The following is a 17,710-nucleotide window of genomic DNA, read 5'->3' on the forward strand; positions in this document are numbered from 1 at the left end:
ATCTTGAGTACTGTTTATCAGGCCTCAGAATCATTCAGGGACAAAGGGAAAAAGTTGAGAGGCAGATTTCTCAAACCCAAACCACTTAGGAGGACAGAGATGATACCTAAGCAAGACCTCCTGGGGAAAGGCCCAGGGGAGACAGGTGCTATTGCTGTAAATGGCTGTTATTTTTCAATTTTTTCCCCTCAGAACTTTGTCTTAAGAAAAAGTGATTGGTTTTTAAATGGCCCAATTGCTCTCTCTTTATTGAAAGACAAACGCCTGGCTCTACCTCCCGGCTTGAGTGGCGCTGCAGGAAATATCCAAAATTGGACCAATCCATTTTCCGCGTTGTTTCCTTACTTTTGAATTATGGAGAAGCGCTCAGGCCATACAAAGCAGCTGATGTTCCCCTACTGAGAAGTATTCTCCATTTTCTGTGACTTCTGCCTATAATTTTTTGGGAGTTTCATTGTCTGTAGAACACAGAGAATGCCATATTGTGCTGATGATCTATAAAATTGTCCTGTATCCTCCATATTGATTGCCCCCTTCTCTTGCATTTATCGGCTGGCTTTATTTTACTGCGGAAAAGAAACTGCAAAACAACAATCATTTCAATATTGCGAACAGGCACCAGGGAAAGACCAAGGAGTAGGCAGTCATTCATAATTTAAAATCGCAGTGTGATTCATAGAGCCCCGCGGACACCTCGCCAAAAGATGATGCACACGTGGCTCCAGAGAAACACAAACAGGTGTAAATGGCTTTCAGGATCCTTATTTCTATGCATAAAATGGAGATGGGATGGAGTTTTCTGGTCATCAAGGAAAGGTAAAGACAGGGTCTGATTTATCTAGCAGGACAAGTCAAAGTGGCTTTGGGCGATGCTCACCTTGGTACCAAGTCCTGGGAAAAAAAATTCCCTCTGGGCTGCAGAGGTGGCCACGCTCACCTGCTGACCCCAGCTGCAGCTCTTATAGGACAGGGTTGCACCTCACAAATGGTTCATTCCATGCCATGCCCTCTCACCTTCCCAGAGTTTATCTGCTTCAATAAGCAAATGAGGCTATTGGCAGAGCAGTAGGGCACTTCCTCTGGTCTAGAGTCAGATGGGCTTGGGGTCAAGTCTCCATTCTGCTACTCACACCTGACTACCCTGAGTCTTAGTTTCTGCATCTCTAAAAGTAGGGGTAGGAGTACCAACCTCAGAGGGTTGTAGTTGGGACCAACTGAGATAATGCAAGTAGTGCTCTTGACTGAATCATTGCAGTGGCCTAATAAATACTGTTTATTGTTGCTTTTAACAAGGAGTAATTAGGATTGACATATGTGGTGCCAACAAACAACTGGCCAAATCTAAACCTGAGCCAGGTGTCTGGGGCACTGGTGCTGGGAATCGGACTCATCCCGGACAGCCCCAGAGACCTACTGTGTCTCTCATGAATGTTCTCTCCAGAACCTGCCAGAGCATCTCATCGCTGTGACTCTCAAAGGGATCCAAGTTGTAACTGCAATGAAGGAAAGGAGAGGAAGCTGAATTTCTGAGGCCGAGAGAATGGGAGAGCATGTTTTCCACAGCACGAGGGGGAGAGCGGGAGATGGTGTGTGATGACACCACAGCAACAAGAGCAGTGCTTAGTCCAGGGCAGTGGTTCATGAAATACCAACCTCAGGCCGAGAGACCGAGGACCCATGACTCTGGGATGCAGCAGAAACCACCAAGGCAGGCAGACCACCAACCCTGCCAAGAGATAGCCCCGAGCGAGGCACCGGGGAGACACATTTGGTCCTCTCCATGGCCGTGTGCAGCAGAGCGGATCTGACCTCATGCAAATTCTTGGCAGAGAGAGAGGCAGCGAGCAATTCCACCTCCTGGTGTGTTCGCTCTGCCTTCAGAGGCAAAAGCTTTATCTGAAGCTCCCGGGTCTTGCAGAGGGTGAGCACCTTACATGCAGGGTGTGAGTCTAGCATTTCAAGATGCGGAAGGTCCTTTTCATTCAACTCTCAATACAGCCCCCTACTTCATTTGGTGCTCAATGGGGGAAATGTCCCTCTTGTTAGAGGGGCAGCCACTACACTGGGGTAAGTGAGTAACGGTGGTTTTCTCCTTGTGCCTTGACAACAGATCTTGAGCCCTGTAGAAGTTGCAGCCCTACTGTTCTTGGACTTGAGCAGTTTCTGTTCACTTCTTAGTGGGAACGAATTGACGTACTTCCAAAAGGATAGCTACATACGTAGAATAACCATTTATTTGATTGTGCAAACTGGGGTAATTTAGGGAGTGGCCACTGCTAAACCTGATAGGATGCTGAAACAGGCATAAATCAGGGCTCTCCAGGGCCAACTGGGATGTCTGCTCACCCTGTACATAAGCATCTTGCGTATTTGTGATGCAGTTTATGAAACACAAGTAATGTTCAGGCCCCTAGTCCTCAGCTCCTCCCAAGGCTTGTGAGCATCTCAGGATAGGACAGCCCCAGGCCAGCCACGGCACAGACGCTTCACAAAGCTCTTGCTGGTTTGATTTCACTATCCAAAAATAGAGATGCGCAACGATCAAAAACAGCTACCTTACTGTACCTACAAACAGGACAGGATCCTGGGGGATCACAGTCAGCTTGGTTCTGAGGTCTTCCAAACCAACAGTATAGATATCCATGCCATCAATGAGGATTGTGCCACTGGCGGGCTCCACCAGATGAAACAAGGCCATTCCTAAGGATGACTTGCCTGGGAACGATAAATGCAACAGCAGCACATCAAACATCAGTTTGTATTTCATCATACCTGAGTATCTATCTAATCAAGGGAATTTTTAATGCAATGAAAATGGCCTTGTGCAGACAGAAATCCCACTCTGCAGGGGCACTCAGCTACCCTAATACAGTTAACTGGTCCATCCCTGCAGGGGCTATTAACACATGACTCATCCTCTGGGCCTCATCTCACCAGAATGATTCTCACTTAATTAATTCAAAAACTGATGTGTGTTTACTTCTAACTCCACACATCCATCCAACCTGAAATCCTAATTTACAGTAAAGAGATGTCAGGGAAAAAAAACCCAATCCTCCACGCATGCACATCACCCTCTGGTGTGATTTAACTAGCATGCCCAGTGGAAATGCAAAGAAAACAACCTGAAAGAAACACAATCAGAGCTTGTCCTCACCAGAACCTGCTCTTCCAACAGTCCCAACTGTCTGCCTGCTCTGGATGTTCAAGTTCAGCCCGTTGAGAACGAGGGGAGTGTTGTTTCTGTATCTCATCTGATAGTCTCTGAATGTTATCTCCCCACGGCTGGGCCAGTCGAGGGAACAGGTCCCTACTTTGAGGGGGTGAGTGCATTCAGGCACACAGGTCTGAAAAGCAGAATAACAAATGATGGGTTAATAGTCATTTGCTTTTCCATTCATTTCATTCATTCATTCATTCACACAATTCTAGGTACTGGTATTCATGCTGGTGAACTAGACCAATAAGGCCACTGCACTCCAGAAACTCACATTGCAGTGGGGAAGTCAGACAATAAACAAGAAAAGAGATGAGAAATGAAGACAATAAAACAGAGTATTGTAATAGAACACACAATGTGTGGGGTGGAAGGGTAGGAGGAGTAAAAGTTACTTAAGTGTTGAGGAAGGCATCTGTGAGGATGTGACATTCGAGCTGAGACCTGGAATGCTGAGAAGATGTCAGCTACAGGAAGATTCATTCCAGGCAGAGTAGACAGCTAGTGCAAAAGCCCTGAGGCCAGAATGAGTGTGGGGACTTTGAGGAACAGAAAGAAAAGTCATGTGGCTAGAGCTTAGTGAATAGAATGGATGACTGTAAGTGGCAGCTCATACTGGGCCTTGTGAGCCTGGGCAAGTGTCAGCAGTGTGACCTTGAAGCTGTGTGACAAATCCAGACCAAGCCTTGAGATTTGCAGAATTCAATCAGATACAATTTCATTATCTGCAAGAGTCACTGTGGTGTTAGAAGCAGGAAGATGACAGTAGCACCGGGTGTCAAGTTCAGAGTTACATGGAAAAGGAATTAAAGTTTTATAAGAGCCCAAGAAATGCAAATTTCCTCCAGTTAAGGAGGAGAGCAACTTGACTGCATTATAAGACTAACCCCTCCTCTGAATTATCAAGTACCTGTTAACCAGGAGAAATAGAGCTCCCGTGTTCCCCATTAGGGTGGCTGACCAGCCCACATCGCTGGTCGAAAGGCAACCACAATTAGCTGAGAAAATAATTGTATTCCTAGACAGTGAGTATTTTTAATCCCTAGAAGATTTAGAATTAGTAATAATAATATTTAAGAGAAGCATGATTGGAATAGTAGTATTTTTAGTTTATGGAATCTGCATATTTGGTGCTTTAAGTATTCATAATGTTAACAACATTCAGGCTTGTGATTCTAATTTAAAATGTAAAATTGAATAACTTATTTTAACATGGTTTTAAGTTTAAAAACTTACTGTTTATATACAGCATTGGGACTGTCATGAGAACTTAAAGCTCACCATATTTATAAGTTTAATTTATTAGATTTATATAACCTCAGGAAGGTTTGTTTGTTAAATCAGATTATCAAGGTACTTAAAAAGGAAATGGACTGCATTAAATTTTAAAATGCAGCTTAAAATGTTTTAAAGTATTTAATTAAAAGGGGCCAAATGCTGTTCAAAGGCCCTTAAAAGTGATTGCTTGAATTGGCAAGACTGCTTTTCAAAGAATAGCAGGATTTGTAAGGGGAACATAAAAGCTTTTAAAGAAGAAGAAGACAGTTTTTTTCAATTTACAATTTTAATCAAGTAAGTATTAATTTTTAGAAACTAAAGTAAGCCACTGAATTCTCTCTTCTGTGTACAGGAACAGCCCTTGAGGAAATTTTTTTGAAAAGAACCTCTCCCTCATCATCAAGGACTTTAGACTATATTGTAAATATGGGTGTTAAGAAAAGGGGTTGTGGGGCTTCCCTGGTGGCGCAGTGGTTGAGAGTCCGCCTGCCGATGCAGGGGACACGGGTTCGTGCCCCGGTCCAGGAAGAACCCACATGCCGTGGAGCGGCAGGGCCCGTATTTAGACTATATTGTAAATATGGGAAAAAAGAAAAGGGGTTGTGGTCCGATTTCAATTTTTAAAGAGATCCCTTTCACATGTGAAAAGATCAAATACCTAAATTCTGCCAGAGTTAACTGGCTCCTCCTCTTGCACTGATTTCTTACCGAAATGTACTCCCTGAGCAGCTCCACGGAGGTGAACTTGGCCTGTGTCTCCATCCCTGTCCGCAGGCACACTTGGAGCAGCCCACTCAGCTGTGGAGGGGGCGACAAACAGCCACAGTCAGAGCCCTGTCTGCCTTCAGGGCCGGCTTGTGAGTCACCCTTCCCGTCTTACTCAGGACCACACCAAAAGCAGGCCTGCGTTCCCAGCCAAGTGTCCAGATGTAAAGACACTCCTGTTGGGGTGTTTTGCCTTTAAACACTTCCTTTGTATTTAGAAACAAATGGTAATTATATTCTCTCTGGCACTCCAGATGGGCAGAGTCATCCCACCACAGCACCGCTCAGGCACAAGCTTCTTGGTTGGAGGGCTGGGGAACTGCTGTGAGCAGGAATTCTCCCAGGGCCTCCACACTGCTGGAAACCCAGCACTTGCGGCCACCTGGTAGGGTCCTGCACCTCTGTGCCCTCCCCGATTACCCCACCTGCATCCTGGAAGCACCTGAAACCCAATCACCACAGGTATCAGAAGTGGAAGGAAACCATCAAGCCCATCTGCTTGCTTCGGACATGAGAAACTCTAGGCTTAGACGGTGGCCTGCTAAGGTCACCCACCTTAGGCCAGGATCTCCCAGAAGCCAACCCTGAGATTTGAGGGCAAGCAGGTTGAATGGAGGTCCCCCCCCAAAGATATTCCACATCCAAATCCCTGGGACCCTTGAATCCTACCTCATTAGGAAAAGGGTCTTTGCAGGTGTAATTAAGGACCTTGAGATCAAGCTGGGTTACCTGGGTGGATCCTAAATCCAACAAGTGTCCATATAAGAGACAGAGGAGGAGGAGACATGAAGACAGGACAGAGATTGGAGGGATGCAGCTACAAGCCCAGGAAGCCAACAGCCACCAGATGCCGGGAGGGACAAGGAACAGATTCTCCCCTAGAGCTTTCCAAGGGAACATGGCCCTACAGACACCTTGATTCTAGACTTCCAACTTCCAGGACCACAAGAGAATACATTTCTCTGGTTTTAAGCCACTAGTTTACAATTTGTTACAGCAGCCCTAGGAAACACCTCCAGGAGGTGGACCCAAAAAGTCCCAGTAGGAGCTGGGAGAACTGAGGCACAGAGGAGGAGAGTCCGGATAGGCTTCACTGTGGGCAACTGAAGCTTGACGCCCCTGGGGGTCCTGGGAGTCCGCACGGAACACACCTGACTTGTCCCGAGGATGCGGCTCCATCTCCCCTAACTCCCTGCAGGCATTGCTGAGGCGCTGGGAGGACTCCCCATACCGCAGGTGCAACCTGCCTCAGCCTTGAACTGAGCACCTTCCCACAGCAGTGGGAGGCCAGCTGGCCTGCCCTGGAAGGGGGGCCACCAACAGCACCTGCCTCAGTTGCAGGGTGGGCTAGTGGGCTGGAGGAAGGACCAGGTCTTCACTAGGTGAGCAGTGACTGGGTGCCGGCACAGTTGGGGCTGGTTTCCCAGGGGTGAACGTGATAGACAAGACCCCTGAAGCCCCAGGGCTTGCATTCTAGTGGGCCGGCGGGATGAGACACAGGCAATGTCAAGGAACCCTAAGAATGTCAGTTATCTGGTAAGATGTGAAAGAGGGGCTAGGGCTGGGCTGGGGCGTTACCTTAGTTGGGGTGATTAAGAAGACGGTGTGTGCTGAAGCATTCATGATAAGAGTCTGCCAAGCAAACTCTGGGTAGCAGCAAGTGGCCTTAACAGGAAGGAGGCAGTGTGTCCTGAGCAGGTGGATGAGGTGAGAGCAGTGTGGGTCCAGACCCTCCTAGAGCTCACCTCAGTGGGCCTCCCTTGCTGCCTCCCAGCTTTACACATGCCACTGGCTTCCCATTTCTCTTAGGGCACTGGCTTTCAGCCGGGGTGATTAGGCACCCCGTTCCTGGGACATTTGGCAATGTCTAGAGACATTTTAGGTTGTCACGACCTTGGAGGCGGGAGATTCTACTGGCATCTCCTGGTTAGAGATCAGGAAGACTGCTGACATCCTGCAACACACAGAACAGCCCCTGTCAAAAAGGATTATCTGGCCCAAATGTCCACAGTGCTGCAGGCGAGAAAGCCTTTCTTAGAAGACAGGTGACACCCCTGCCCACGGCTGACGGAGCCCCGCCGACCCCTCATATCGTATTCTCCACCACCCTGCTCAGGCCGCAGGAGCTTCTGAGTTCCCCAAAGGCACCAGTCTCCTGCCTACCCCCAGCCTTCCCTGGCCCCTTAGACTGAAGCACTTCCTTGGCTCCTTCTTTATCAAATTCAGGTGTCACCTCCCGGCAGAGGCCTTCCCTTGACTATATGGGGTCTAATGCTGCTTCCCCACTTACAGTCAATTACCCTGCTTCATTATCTTCAAAACAGTTCAACAGTTTCTGAAGTCTCCTTATTTATTTACTTGCGCACTTATTTATTCCATCCCACTTTATACCCCTTTATATCCCACTAGCATGTAAGCTCCATGAGTGCAGAGATCTGTCCAGCTTGTTCACTGCTGAACCCACAGCAGCTGGCATGGTTCCGGCTCCTGGCAGGTGCTCAGTGGACACGTCTGCTGAGTGAATGAATGAACTCTGCTCTTGAGAAGGGCATATAAGTATTTTGTTAAGTTCAAGGGTATCAGCTTCTCAGGGCCCCGGGCAGCCCTCCATGGGCTTAGAATTCCCTTATCAGCACAGTGCTGGCCCCAGGAAGTGCTCCTCCTCGTCTGTGATGTTATGTGATGTTACTTTGCACTCACTTTCTGCTCTGTGGGACTTCACACCAATTTCTCATCCACCTAGGGAGTCTCCTCTGTTCTCAAGGGAAGCTCTGTCAGCTGGATTTTCCGTATTCTCCAAAGGGGGGCTAATGCTCAATAAAGCACAAAGCCAGCTGGAGGGGAAACACCCTGCAGATCTTGAGGTGTGCAAATTCTCCAGCCTCACAGGAATGTTTAAAAACAATCTCACAGAAAGCTGGTGATATATCCCAAGAGCATAACCTCAGTTGAGGAAAGCCGTTTCACTTGGACCAAGTAAGGGAATCTATTCAACATCATCTGTTTAATATTTTACTAGGTAACAACAAATAAAATCATCCATCAGGGCTTCCCTGGTGGCGCAGTGGTTGGGAGTCCGCCTGCCGATGCAGGGGACACGGGTTCGTGCCCCGGTCCGGGAGGATCCCACATGCCGCGGAGTGGCTGGGCCCGTGAGCCATGGCCGCTGAGCCTGCGCGTCCGGAGCCCGTGCTTCGCAACGGGAGAGGCCACAACAGTGAGAGGCCCGCGTACCGCAAAAAAAAAAAAAAGAAAAAAAAATCATCCATCAATGAAGAAAAATGACTACCCAAGGAAAACTCATTTCCCTCACTTAACATAGAGTCCTGAGCATATATTTGTTCCTCTTCCTTTCCAAAACATTATTAAAATGATAGTACAGAGATTGCAAAAAGGAATAGACTGTAACAGCAAGGGGCTTGGGAAGAGATATCAAGAGATATCATTGAAGGAGAGAGTTACACATTTCTGGAAGATGGAAAGAGGATGAAAGCCTTTTGATAGGATGGAGGCAGAGTGTGCTGCAGGGGCTTCCAGAACCTTCTGTCCAGCAGAAGTCAGAGAGGCTCCAGGTAAGAGAAGGGGTCCACAAAGAGACAGACTGAGGTGGCTTATAGACAGCTACTCCCGTTGGGCCCATTTCCTGCCCCTCCTCATCTTCCTCCCAACCAGAGGTAGCTGGGCAATTTATCCCTGGGCCAAAACACACACACACACGCACACGCACACGCACACGCACGCGCACACACACGCACACACACACACGCACACACACACACGCACACACACACACACTTCCCTAAAGAAAGTGGATAAATGACTTGGAGATAAATGGGGCTCCCAGATTAGTATCCTAGATAAAATCTCTTTAAATCTAGCCTTTGGGTGTCTGAAGGCCAGCTCTCTGGCTGCTTTCCTGAAGTGAAGCCAGCCTGTGGAAAAGTCCAACCCACCTATCCATAGTTATAAAACGTCCCATCAGGGGAGACCTACCAAGGCATATACAAAGGCAGATGAAAACATGAAAATCCAACCAAGTTTCTCAGCCTTAACCACAAATGGATCAAGAGACATATGAACAAAACCAATGGCATGAAAGAGCAAGAACCAGATGAACAAACAAACAAACAAAAAACCTGATCCTGGAAAAAACAGGTATCAGTCAAATAAGAAAGGAGAGTTTAAGAAAGGTGAGGAGCCCTAATTAATATCCTCAGAGAGATTAAAAATATGGTGCACCCATTTTAAAACGATTTGCTTAAAAACTCAGAGAATAAGAAAGAGTTTGTGGAAATTAAGTATACGAACATATGATCTTCAAATTCAAGAGAATGGCCGAATGACAAAGCAAAGGAAAATTCCCAGAATAAAGATAAAAAAACAAGAACATGGAAACTTTGAGATGAAAGAAAGGAAACATAGAGGACTGATGCAAGAAAACCAATATTCAACCAATATTCAACCAATATGAGTGACAGAAAAGGAAAACAAAGGGAAAGGAGACAAGGAAATTATCAAGAGGAGAAAAAGGAATAAAGGAGGAAAAGGAGAAATTTTTCCACTTGAAGAGAGATTTGACTTTATTCTGTTCCCAGCCTTGAACAGAATAAGTGGAAACAGACCCCCACTCAGACTCACTGTCCTGGAATGTCAGAGCACCGAGGATAAGGAATGCATGGGAATAGCTTCCAAAGACAGAGGTGTGAGGTATGTAACGAGGAGCAGATGCAGACTCAGATTGGTATCAGACCCAGATGACGTGGATTCAAATCCTGGCTCTCGCACATGCCGGTGTGTGATTCTGACAAGTCTTTCTGGACCTCAGTCTCCTCACCTGTAAAACCGGGATTATGGCATCCCTACCTCATGGGTTATTGTGGGGATAAATGAGTTAATTTATGTAAAGAACTTACAACAGTGCCTAAAATGACATGTGTTTCCCTATTATCATTATTATTCCCTATTATTATTGTTTCCCTGTTATTCTTATTTTTCAAAAGAAAAACACCAAAGCAACCAAAAAGAGAAGTGGGTGATTATTTGTCATGGACATCATGGCTGCCCCCCAGCATTCCTTTCCCTCTCCCCATTGTGGGGCAGCGGTGTGTGACATGAGAGCAGCATGGGGTATGACTCCATCCTTTGGCCTAAGCCAGTCATCCGCATCCCATCGAGCCACAAATTAGTTTGGGGATGCCTCAATTAATCCAGAGAAAGTAAAACATAGGGCTTTTGTTCAGTGGCTGGGGCAGGAAACTTTTTTCTCCTGCTTCCTTCCTGCTATAGCCCCCAGAGGCTGCCAGTCACCATTGCACAGCCATGAAGAAAGTCATCCCAGGAGGAGGACAAACCCAGGGGCCGTGATCCAGCTGTGCCTGAAGCCCATACAGCCACCAGACCTTTGAATGATGTGAACTTCACCACTGAGCTCTCCTTATTGTTTAAACCCGTTGAGTTGGGTTTTCTGTTATGTCCATCTTCCCTGATACACTCTATGCCAGAGCCTCCAGGCCAGGCCCAGCCTTACACTAGGTGTTACCTGGATGATGTAAGACAATGACAAGCCTTTGGATGAAGCACTGATTGAGGAGAAACTCAGGGTCACCAACAAGGCCACAATGAAGGTGATGATGTTCATGAGGATGTCCATCCTTAGAGCAAACCACCTGAGAGCACAGTTAAAGTATAGGAGATGGCTGCAGTTTTCATCATTTAGCATCTGAAACCTAAAATTAAGAAATCAGACAAAACAGGAGGTCAGGCTGTGCTTCCATAGACTTAAGGTTAGGGCTACTGGAGAAATAGGGTGAGAGGAATTTTTACTCAAGGGCCAATGTATTCTTTTTTTTGTGGTACGTGGGCCTCTCACTGTTGTGGCCTCTCCCGTTGCACAGCACAGGCTCCGGACGCGCAGGCTCACCAGCCATGGCTCACGGGCCCAGCTGCTCCGTGGCATGTGGGATCTTCCCGGACCGGGGCACGAACCCGCGTCCCCTGCATCAACAGATGGACTGTCAACCACTGCGCCACCAGGGAAGCCCCCAATGCATTCTTATATGGGAATCTCTTACAAAGATGAGCATATCTTCATACTCTTTAAAATCTGCTGCCATGGGCATCTTTGATTTGCACATATTTTGAGAAATCCTACATGGCAGTAGCATATGGTGCTGAGTGGGCTCTTTCTGTCTTTCCCAGAACTGGCAACTGGAACCCACAGCTGAGAACAAAAGGGGCTGAGAACCTCACAGTGTATCTCCAAAGGACCGCTGTCTTGGAGGTAGCCACCCTCCAAAGGCCCTGTGGAAATGACCGTTGATCCCTTTGATCTATACAGGGTGGGAGGTGAGGAGATCTCAATGTTTGTGATGGCAGAGGAAGGAAAAGAGGGTGCTGGATTGGTTCTCCTCCCCAGTTCAGGGAAAGAAGAGTCAAGGCAATTGTTTATAAAGGTGGAGGAAAAAAAAGAAAGCTGACATCTTGTACACCTACTGCGTGTCCCCTGAGCCAAAGAGGAGAAGGAGCACAGGGCAGAGCGACAGAGACGTGACACTGCCGAGGGATGAAGGCGAGACCCAGCCCCGGAGCTGCTCGGTCTCCAGATGTACGGAAGGTGGGTCCTGCCCGTTCCTGCAGTTCCTAGAGTTGGGGTGCAGAGGGAAGATGGCATGTGAGGCTGCCAGGCGGAGCTCACGGGAGGACCCGCCAGAGCCTGCCCATCGGCAGTGCCCAGCAGAGCGGCTGGGGACCTGGGTCCTGTTGGGGGCTCTCCCCTGCCACACCTTATCTGCACCGGGAGCTGGACCAGAAGAAATCAGCAGCAGAAAGGAGAATGACCTGGACAGGGTGGTCACCTGAGGATGTGTCCTTCCCCACCTCCATCCCCCTGCACCAGCCTCAGAGAACCAGGCTCAGGGAAAAGGGAGAGAGTGTTTAAAAGAAAAGACTGGGTGCTTCCCAACAGTGACCCTGCCCCCTTGCCTGACACATAGAGCAGCCCAGCATGCCCACACCAAGCCTCTGAGCAGATGGAGGGTGGGGGGCTGTGACCTGAGTACCTTCAAGATTGAAGTTTTAACTGGACTGAGCTAACCATTGACCAGAAGGGACATTAATCACAATTGCCACTGAAGGTTCCCCTGACTTACTGGGAAAGGGGCTTCATCAGAACAACTGGTAGAAATTATTAGAATAAAAATAAAAACTTTCCATGCTTAAACCCCTAAAGAGTTGAGATTCCTCCATTGGTGCAGTCACGACGTCCTCAGGCATTGCTGCTCCATCCTGTTCTAAACCTCCTCAAAGGATTCTGGCTGGAAGCCCCTCTGACTACCCAGGCTGGGCCATGTAGCACCCTCCTCTCTGTTTCCACTCCAACTAATTTTTCCCAGAGCTTAGTTAAAATATTCTTCCAAACACTTTGGTCTTTCTACCATGTCTCTATAAAGCCTACAAATTCAACTGACAGCTTAAGTGACTTAGGAGTCACCTGCGGTCTTACGTGTGTGGTTGGTTAGGTTGTGCAGAAACAGAATCACTGGCAGGGATCAAATTGGAATTTGACCTCGAACCTTTTTTTAGTGCTGTAGCATTTTTGTCTGTTCACAGAAGCAGTGCAAGTGAGAAGCCCAAGCCCTCTGGAAACTCCATGAAAGGAACGAAAGGATTAAAAGAGGGGAAAGCCCATCAATGGCATAGGGCTCAGCTCTCCTATAGGATCGTTTTGGAAACCTTGGGGGAGAATCTGCAGGAAGACAAGGATTGAATCTGTTCAGTTTGTTGTGAGTTGATGAATGACCCATGACCAGGACACTGGAAGGGTGGATGTGTGATGCAGGACTCTTGACAGATGATGTTCAGGTCACGCCAGTAACAGGGCTAGCTGCTGACTGAACTAAAGACAGGCCGGGGTGCCAGGTCCACACTGAGATCGTGGGTGGTGGGGAGAGAGAGACACAAACTTTGAAGTGTGTGTTAGGATTTTAAGGAGGGAAAGGATGAGGGTGGAGAAAAACCATGTATGTGGCAGAGACGCTATAGATTCACCAAATTCCATTTTCTTTTCCTCCTGTGGCCACAGCTGGACTACATTTCCCAGCCTCCTTTGCAGTTAGGTGCACCCATGTGACTGAACCCTGGCCAATGAGTGTGCAGAAATGATGAGTGCCTTCATTGGGGTCCTCTACCCACATCTCTCCTCTTACCTTCCAGTTAGACCAGAGGATTCTGGAAAGGTCCCCAAGGCCCTCAGGATGGAAAAGCCCCAGATGGAGAGAGAACGTGTACCTGAGTGTGGAGCAGAATCCCCTACCCCTGCCCCATGGACCCTCATTCAGGTGTGGCTTGAGGAAGAATAAATATGTATTGTGTTAAGCCCCTAAAATTTGTAGCTGTTTGTTACCACAGTGAGCCTACTGTGATGGATACACACTAATTATATGTAATTATACGGTGTTTTAGAAGTTTGGAGCTGGAGGACTCCAGAGAAATTGATTAATCTAGTCCCGACATTTTAAAAAGAAGAAAACTGGTCCATCTACGAAGTGAGATGTAATGTGGTCTTTAAAAATGACTTTTACAAGGAATATGTAATAACATGAAAAATGCTATTTAAAAATAAAACAAGACAAAAATGATTGTAAATACTTCAGAAATAGAAAAAAAGAAAAGACTGGAAGGAAATACACAAAAATATTAATAGGATTTGGGTTGGGGGCCCATGGGTGATTTTTTTTTTTCTTTCTGTTTTCTCCTATTTTCCTGAACTGAACACATTTTACTTTTAGGGAGAAAAAAATAAAACATGTAAAACCCTGTACTGAGGTTGTCATTGGATGAGGTCGAGTCTTTGGGGACCTCGGACACTGGGGAGAAAGGCCTAGTGTGTGAGGGGCACCTCCTCCGTTCTACCGGCTCTCCGTCCACAGTCAGGCCGCGCCACCCAGACTTCCCTCCTCAGAGCCAGAGCAGCCAGCGTTTCTGGGCCTCCCGCTGGGGCTGACAGGGAGCGGAAGCCCTGGGGCAGGCCCTGCCCAGGACTTACTTGCTGACGCAGTCCTCCCTCTTGTTGTAGGCGTGGATGGTTCCCAGACCCTTCGTGGACGAGGCTACGTGGGAGAACCGGGGGGACCGGCTGACACTCTCGACCTTCTTGAGCTCCTGGAGTCCTCTGTGAAAAATGCTGCGGGGGGCTTCCCTGGTGGCTTAGTGGTTGAGAGTCTGCCTGCCGATGCAGGGGACGTGGGTTCGTGCCCCGGTCCGGGAAGATCCCACATGCCGCGGAGCGGCTGGGCCCGTGAGCCCTGGCCACTGAGCCTGCGCGTCCGGAGCCTGTGCTCCGCGACGGGAGAGGCCACAACAGTGAGAGGCCCGCGTACCGCAAAAAAAAAAAAAAATGCTTTGGGAAAACCAAGAGTGGCCCGGAGGGCCCCAAATGGGGTCTCCCAGTACTCCCCTCAGCTCAAATCCAGCTGGGCACTCAAGACAAATTTAAGACGGACGATGCTATCTAACCAGGGAGGAGGGGCTAGCCCGCCATTCTCCTCTTGGGGGGCCCATCCCTGTGTGTGAGGGTGGGGTCTCAGAAATTTGAGCCACTCCTTCCTGTGGTCTCAGTTCTGAAGGCTTCTTGCAGCGTGAGTGTCTCGCGGCACGAGCTGTGACTCTCTTCTTTGAAGACTAGTGTTTTTCACACAGTGCAGCCCCTAAATACAAGCCAGCTACTTCTGGGTACCCGACCAAAGAAAAAGGGATCTGTTCCAATTGTGAAGGAAAATCTGGATCTGGTGTGTCAACTGCCAATATGCGATCTTCTAAAGACATTTTCAAAGGTAATTTTGAACAACATTTGAACGTTGTCACCTCAGGAGCTGATTTTAAAACCAAATGCTCCATGGGATGTAACTCCCCCAGGGCCCCGGTGAGTGCGAGACCACTGCCCTCGGCACGCACGTTGGCAGCTGGCCCGTGACAGCGAATCTGATCTGGACTCCAGACTCAGCTGACACTCACCCAGGAGAGAGGAAGGGAAACCTCATTCAGAGCTCAAGTGAGTTAGTTGGAAACATTGGGTAACTCAGTCTGGATCAGCCTGATCTGGCCTGTCTTGTAGCAAGAAGTAGGGGTGCAGGGCAGAGAAAAACCTTTTACTAAGTAAGTAAACAGCACAGAGGGGAGAACAGACAGGAACAATGGTCAGACAAACACACAGATTACAAAAACAAACACCAGCCCAAGGAATCCATTTTAAGAAGTGGCACCCAGGACCTGTTATGGTTTGTAAAGGACTTGCAGAAATTATTTGTATTTGGTCGCTGCAATAAACTCTTGATCTGGACACTGAGGCCCGTGTGTCCTTTCTCAGAGTCACAAAGGAGGCAGTGGGAGACTGAAGCGAGAGCCCGGCTCCCCCAACTCCCAGGGCACATGTGCTAGTTCCCATGGCGACGCCAGCTTCAGCCAAGGATGTGGAGTCAGGCTCTCTGACCATGCATCCCTACACGCACATTCTGCACTGTCTGTGGCATCATCTGTGGACTTGATCCACAACCTTGAAGCATCCAAAATCAAACCGGGAATCTTGATCACCCCCAACTGCGTCTCCTCCTGTATCACTCATATCTGTCTTCACAGCACTCCCCGTCTTGGACTCATCCTTGGCCTCTCCCATCCCCCAACCCCAACGGACTATCTGCGAAATGGCTCCCGAATCCACCTCTTTTCTGGCCTGACTGCTGCTGCCTACGTCTCAGTTCTCACTCAGATTCTATACTGCAAGAGTCTCCAATCCTATAGGCTTGTCTCAGTCTTTCTGTAGCTTCATCCACCCTCCACACTGTGCAATGGCCACAGCAATATTTCTAAAACTCAGCTCTGAGTGTGATGTTCCTGCTTACAGGTGGACGTGGGTCTACGATTTGGGCACCCTCTTCAAGACCCTCCGTGTCCAGACCAGGGCTGGGCACATTTAGGAACGTGATAAACATTTCGTTGAGTTTTATAGAAACTCAAAGTTTGCATAATATTGTGTCCCATTTCTAATTTACAAGACACTTATTGATCCTCTGAGAACCCTTGCAGAACAGGCGAGGCGCATGTTTCGATGATTACCATTTTAGAGAGAAGGAGACTGAGGCCTGCAGCGTTCCTCCGACTTCTCCAAGGTCCTCCAGCTAGTTTGGCAACAGAGCCGGGACCCTGTTGCAAATTTCAACTGATTTCCAATCCTTAGCCCTCACGCAATACCCAGCAGGCTACCCGATAAGAACTCCAGCTCGCCCAGGGCGAGGGAGGGCCTGAGGAGCTGGGTTTCCTGGAAAGCTGGGACGGATGCTGCCCTCCTGCTCTCCCCGAGGGTGGGTGTGAAGGTGGGCACGGGGAACCCTCAGTGCCAACCAGCCAAGGCCTTTCTCTCACCACATCAGTGGCCAGGTGGGGCTATTTCTCAAAGCTCGGAGAGACTGGCCTCCTCTATCCTCCAGCAGCAGGAATGGCAAAGCCCAGTGGTTAAGAACATAACAGCAGGTAGACAGCAACCACGGTCGCTCATTTCCTGGCCTGGGACCAGTGACTTAATCTCCCAGCCATATCCACCCCTCAGCGTTGCTCTGAGGCTCAAATGCCAGATGTATGCCAAGCACTTAGCACATCACCAAAAATCAACGTGCTCCACCATTCAGAGAAGACAGCAAGGACTCAGTACCACCGGATACTACCGGGTCACTGCACAGGGTTAACCAAATATGCATAGGTTTCGTGTGCTCCTTTTTAAATCGTGCACTGACCTACCGTAAAAGAATGAAGAAGCCTACAGCCAGGCCGGCCAGGACTAAAAGGACAGCAGGAAACACAGCAGCCAGTATCACGAGGATAAACAGCACCATAAAAAACTGCTGCAGGAAGTTCTCGGCATGAAATGGCAGCCTCACATCCAGCTCGTTCGTGTCCTCGGAGAAATGGTTCATTAGCCGGCCGGAGGGAGTCCTGTCAAAGAGACTCATCGGGCTCTCCAGGATCTGTGGGCGATGATGGAGGGTCAGGGGCTAGGTGCCTGTTTGGTGACCCCCACCCCTGCCCCGTCCGGCGCTCCCTGGGGCTGGGATCACGAGCCAGGCCTGAGGTTTTTTCTGGGGGCCGACACGATGTGCCAGGCCGTCCTGGGAAAGCAAGAATGCGGCCCTTTCTCGCCACCACCGTGGATGAGAGTGACCCTGGAGGGGTTCAGCCTCCTTGGAGGAGGGAGGGATTTTTTGCCCAGGGCAATAAAAGGCCAAGTGTGTGTGTGGCAGGGTGGGATGGGGGACACACCTGTGTGCTCCGGTCAGGGCCCTCCATGGCAACAGCGGAATGAAGAGGGGGCCTGATGTCCTCAGAGCTCCTTGGAGCAGAAGATGCCCTCTGGGCCTGCACACGTCTGCTCCAGGGCAGTGTCCCAGGGAGACCTTCCTGACC

The 17,710-nt window shown here is 48.8% G+C and overlaps 1 protein-coding gene across 1 annotated transcript in view; it reads right to left on the reverse strand.

Moving 5' to 3' along the window:
• LOC112401279 (multidrug resistance-associated protein 9) overlaps positions 1-17,710 on the reverse strand; it is a 60,824-nt gene that overhangs the window by 1,608 nt on the left and 41,506 nt on the right. The window contains 8 exon segments of the mRNA XM_024747450.1: positions 346-458; positions 1,411-1,493; positions 2,556-2,715; positions 3,158-3,347; positions 5,204-5,293; positions 10,800-10,956; positions 14,304-14,441; positions 17,048-17,274. Of these exon segments, the coding sequence (XP_024603218.1) occupies positions 346-458; positions 1,411-1,493; positions 2,556-2,715; positions 3,158-3,347; positions 5,204-5,293; positions 10,800-10,956; positions 14,304-14,441; positions 17,048-17,274 (1,158 nt within the window).

Source organism: Neophocaena asiaeorientalis, unplaced genomic scaffold (genome assembly GCF_003031525.2).
Source record: "Neophocaena asiaeorientalis asiaeorientalis breed wild unplaced genomic scaffold, Neophocaena_asiaeorientalis_V1.1 scaffold438, whole genome shotgun sequence".
In the NCBI taxonomy this organism is placed as follows: domain Eukaryota; kingdom Metazoa; phylum Chordata; class Mammalia; order Artiodactyla; family Phocoenidae; genus Neophocaena; species Neophocaena asiaeorientalis.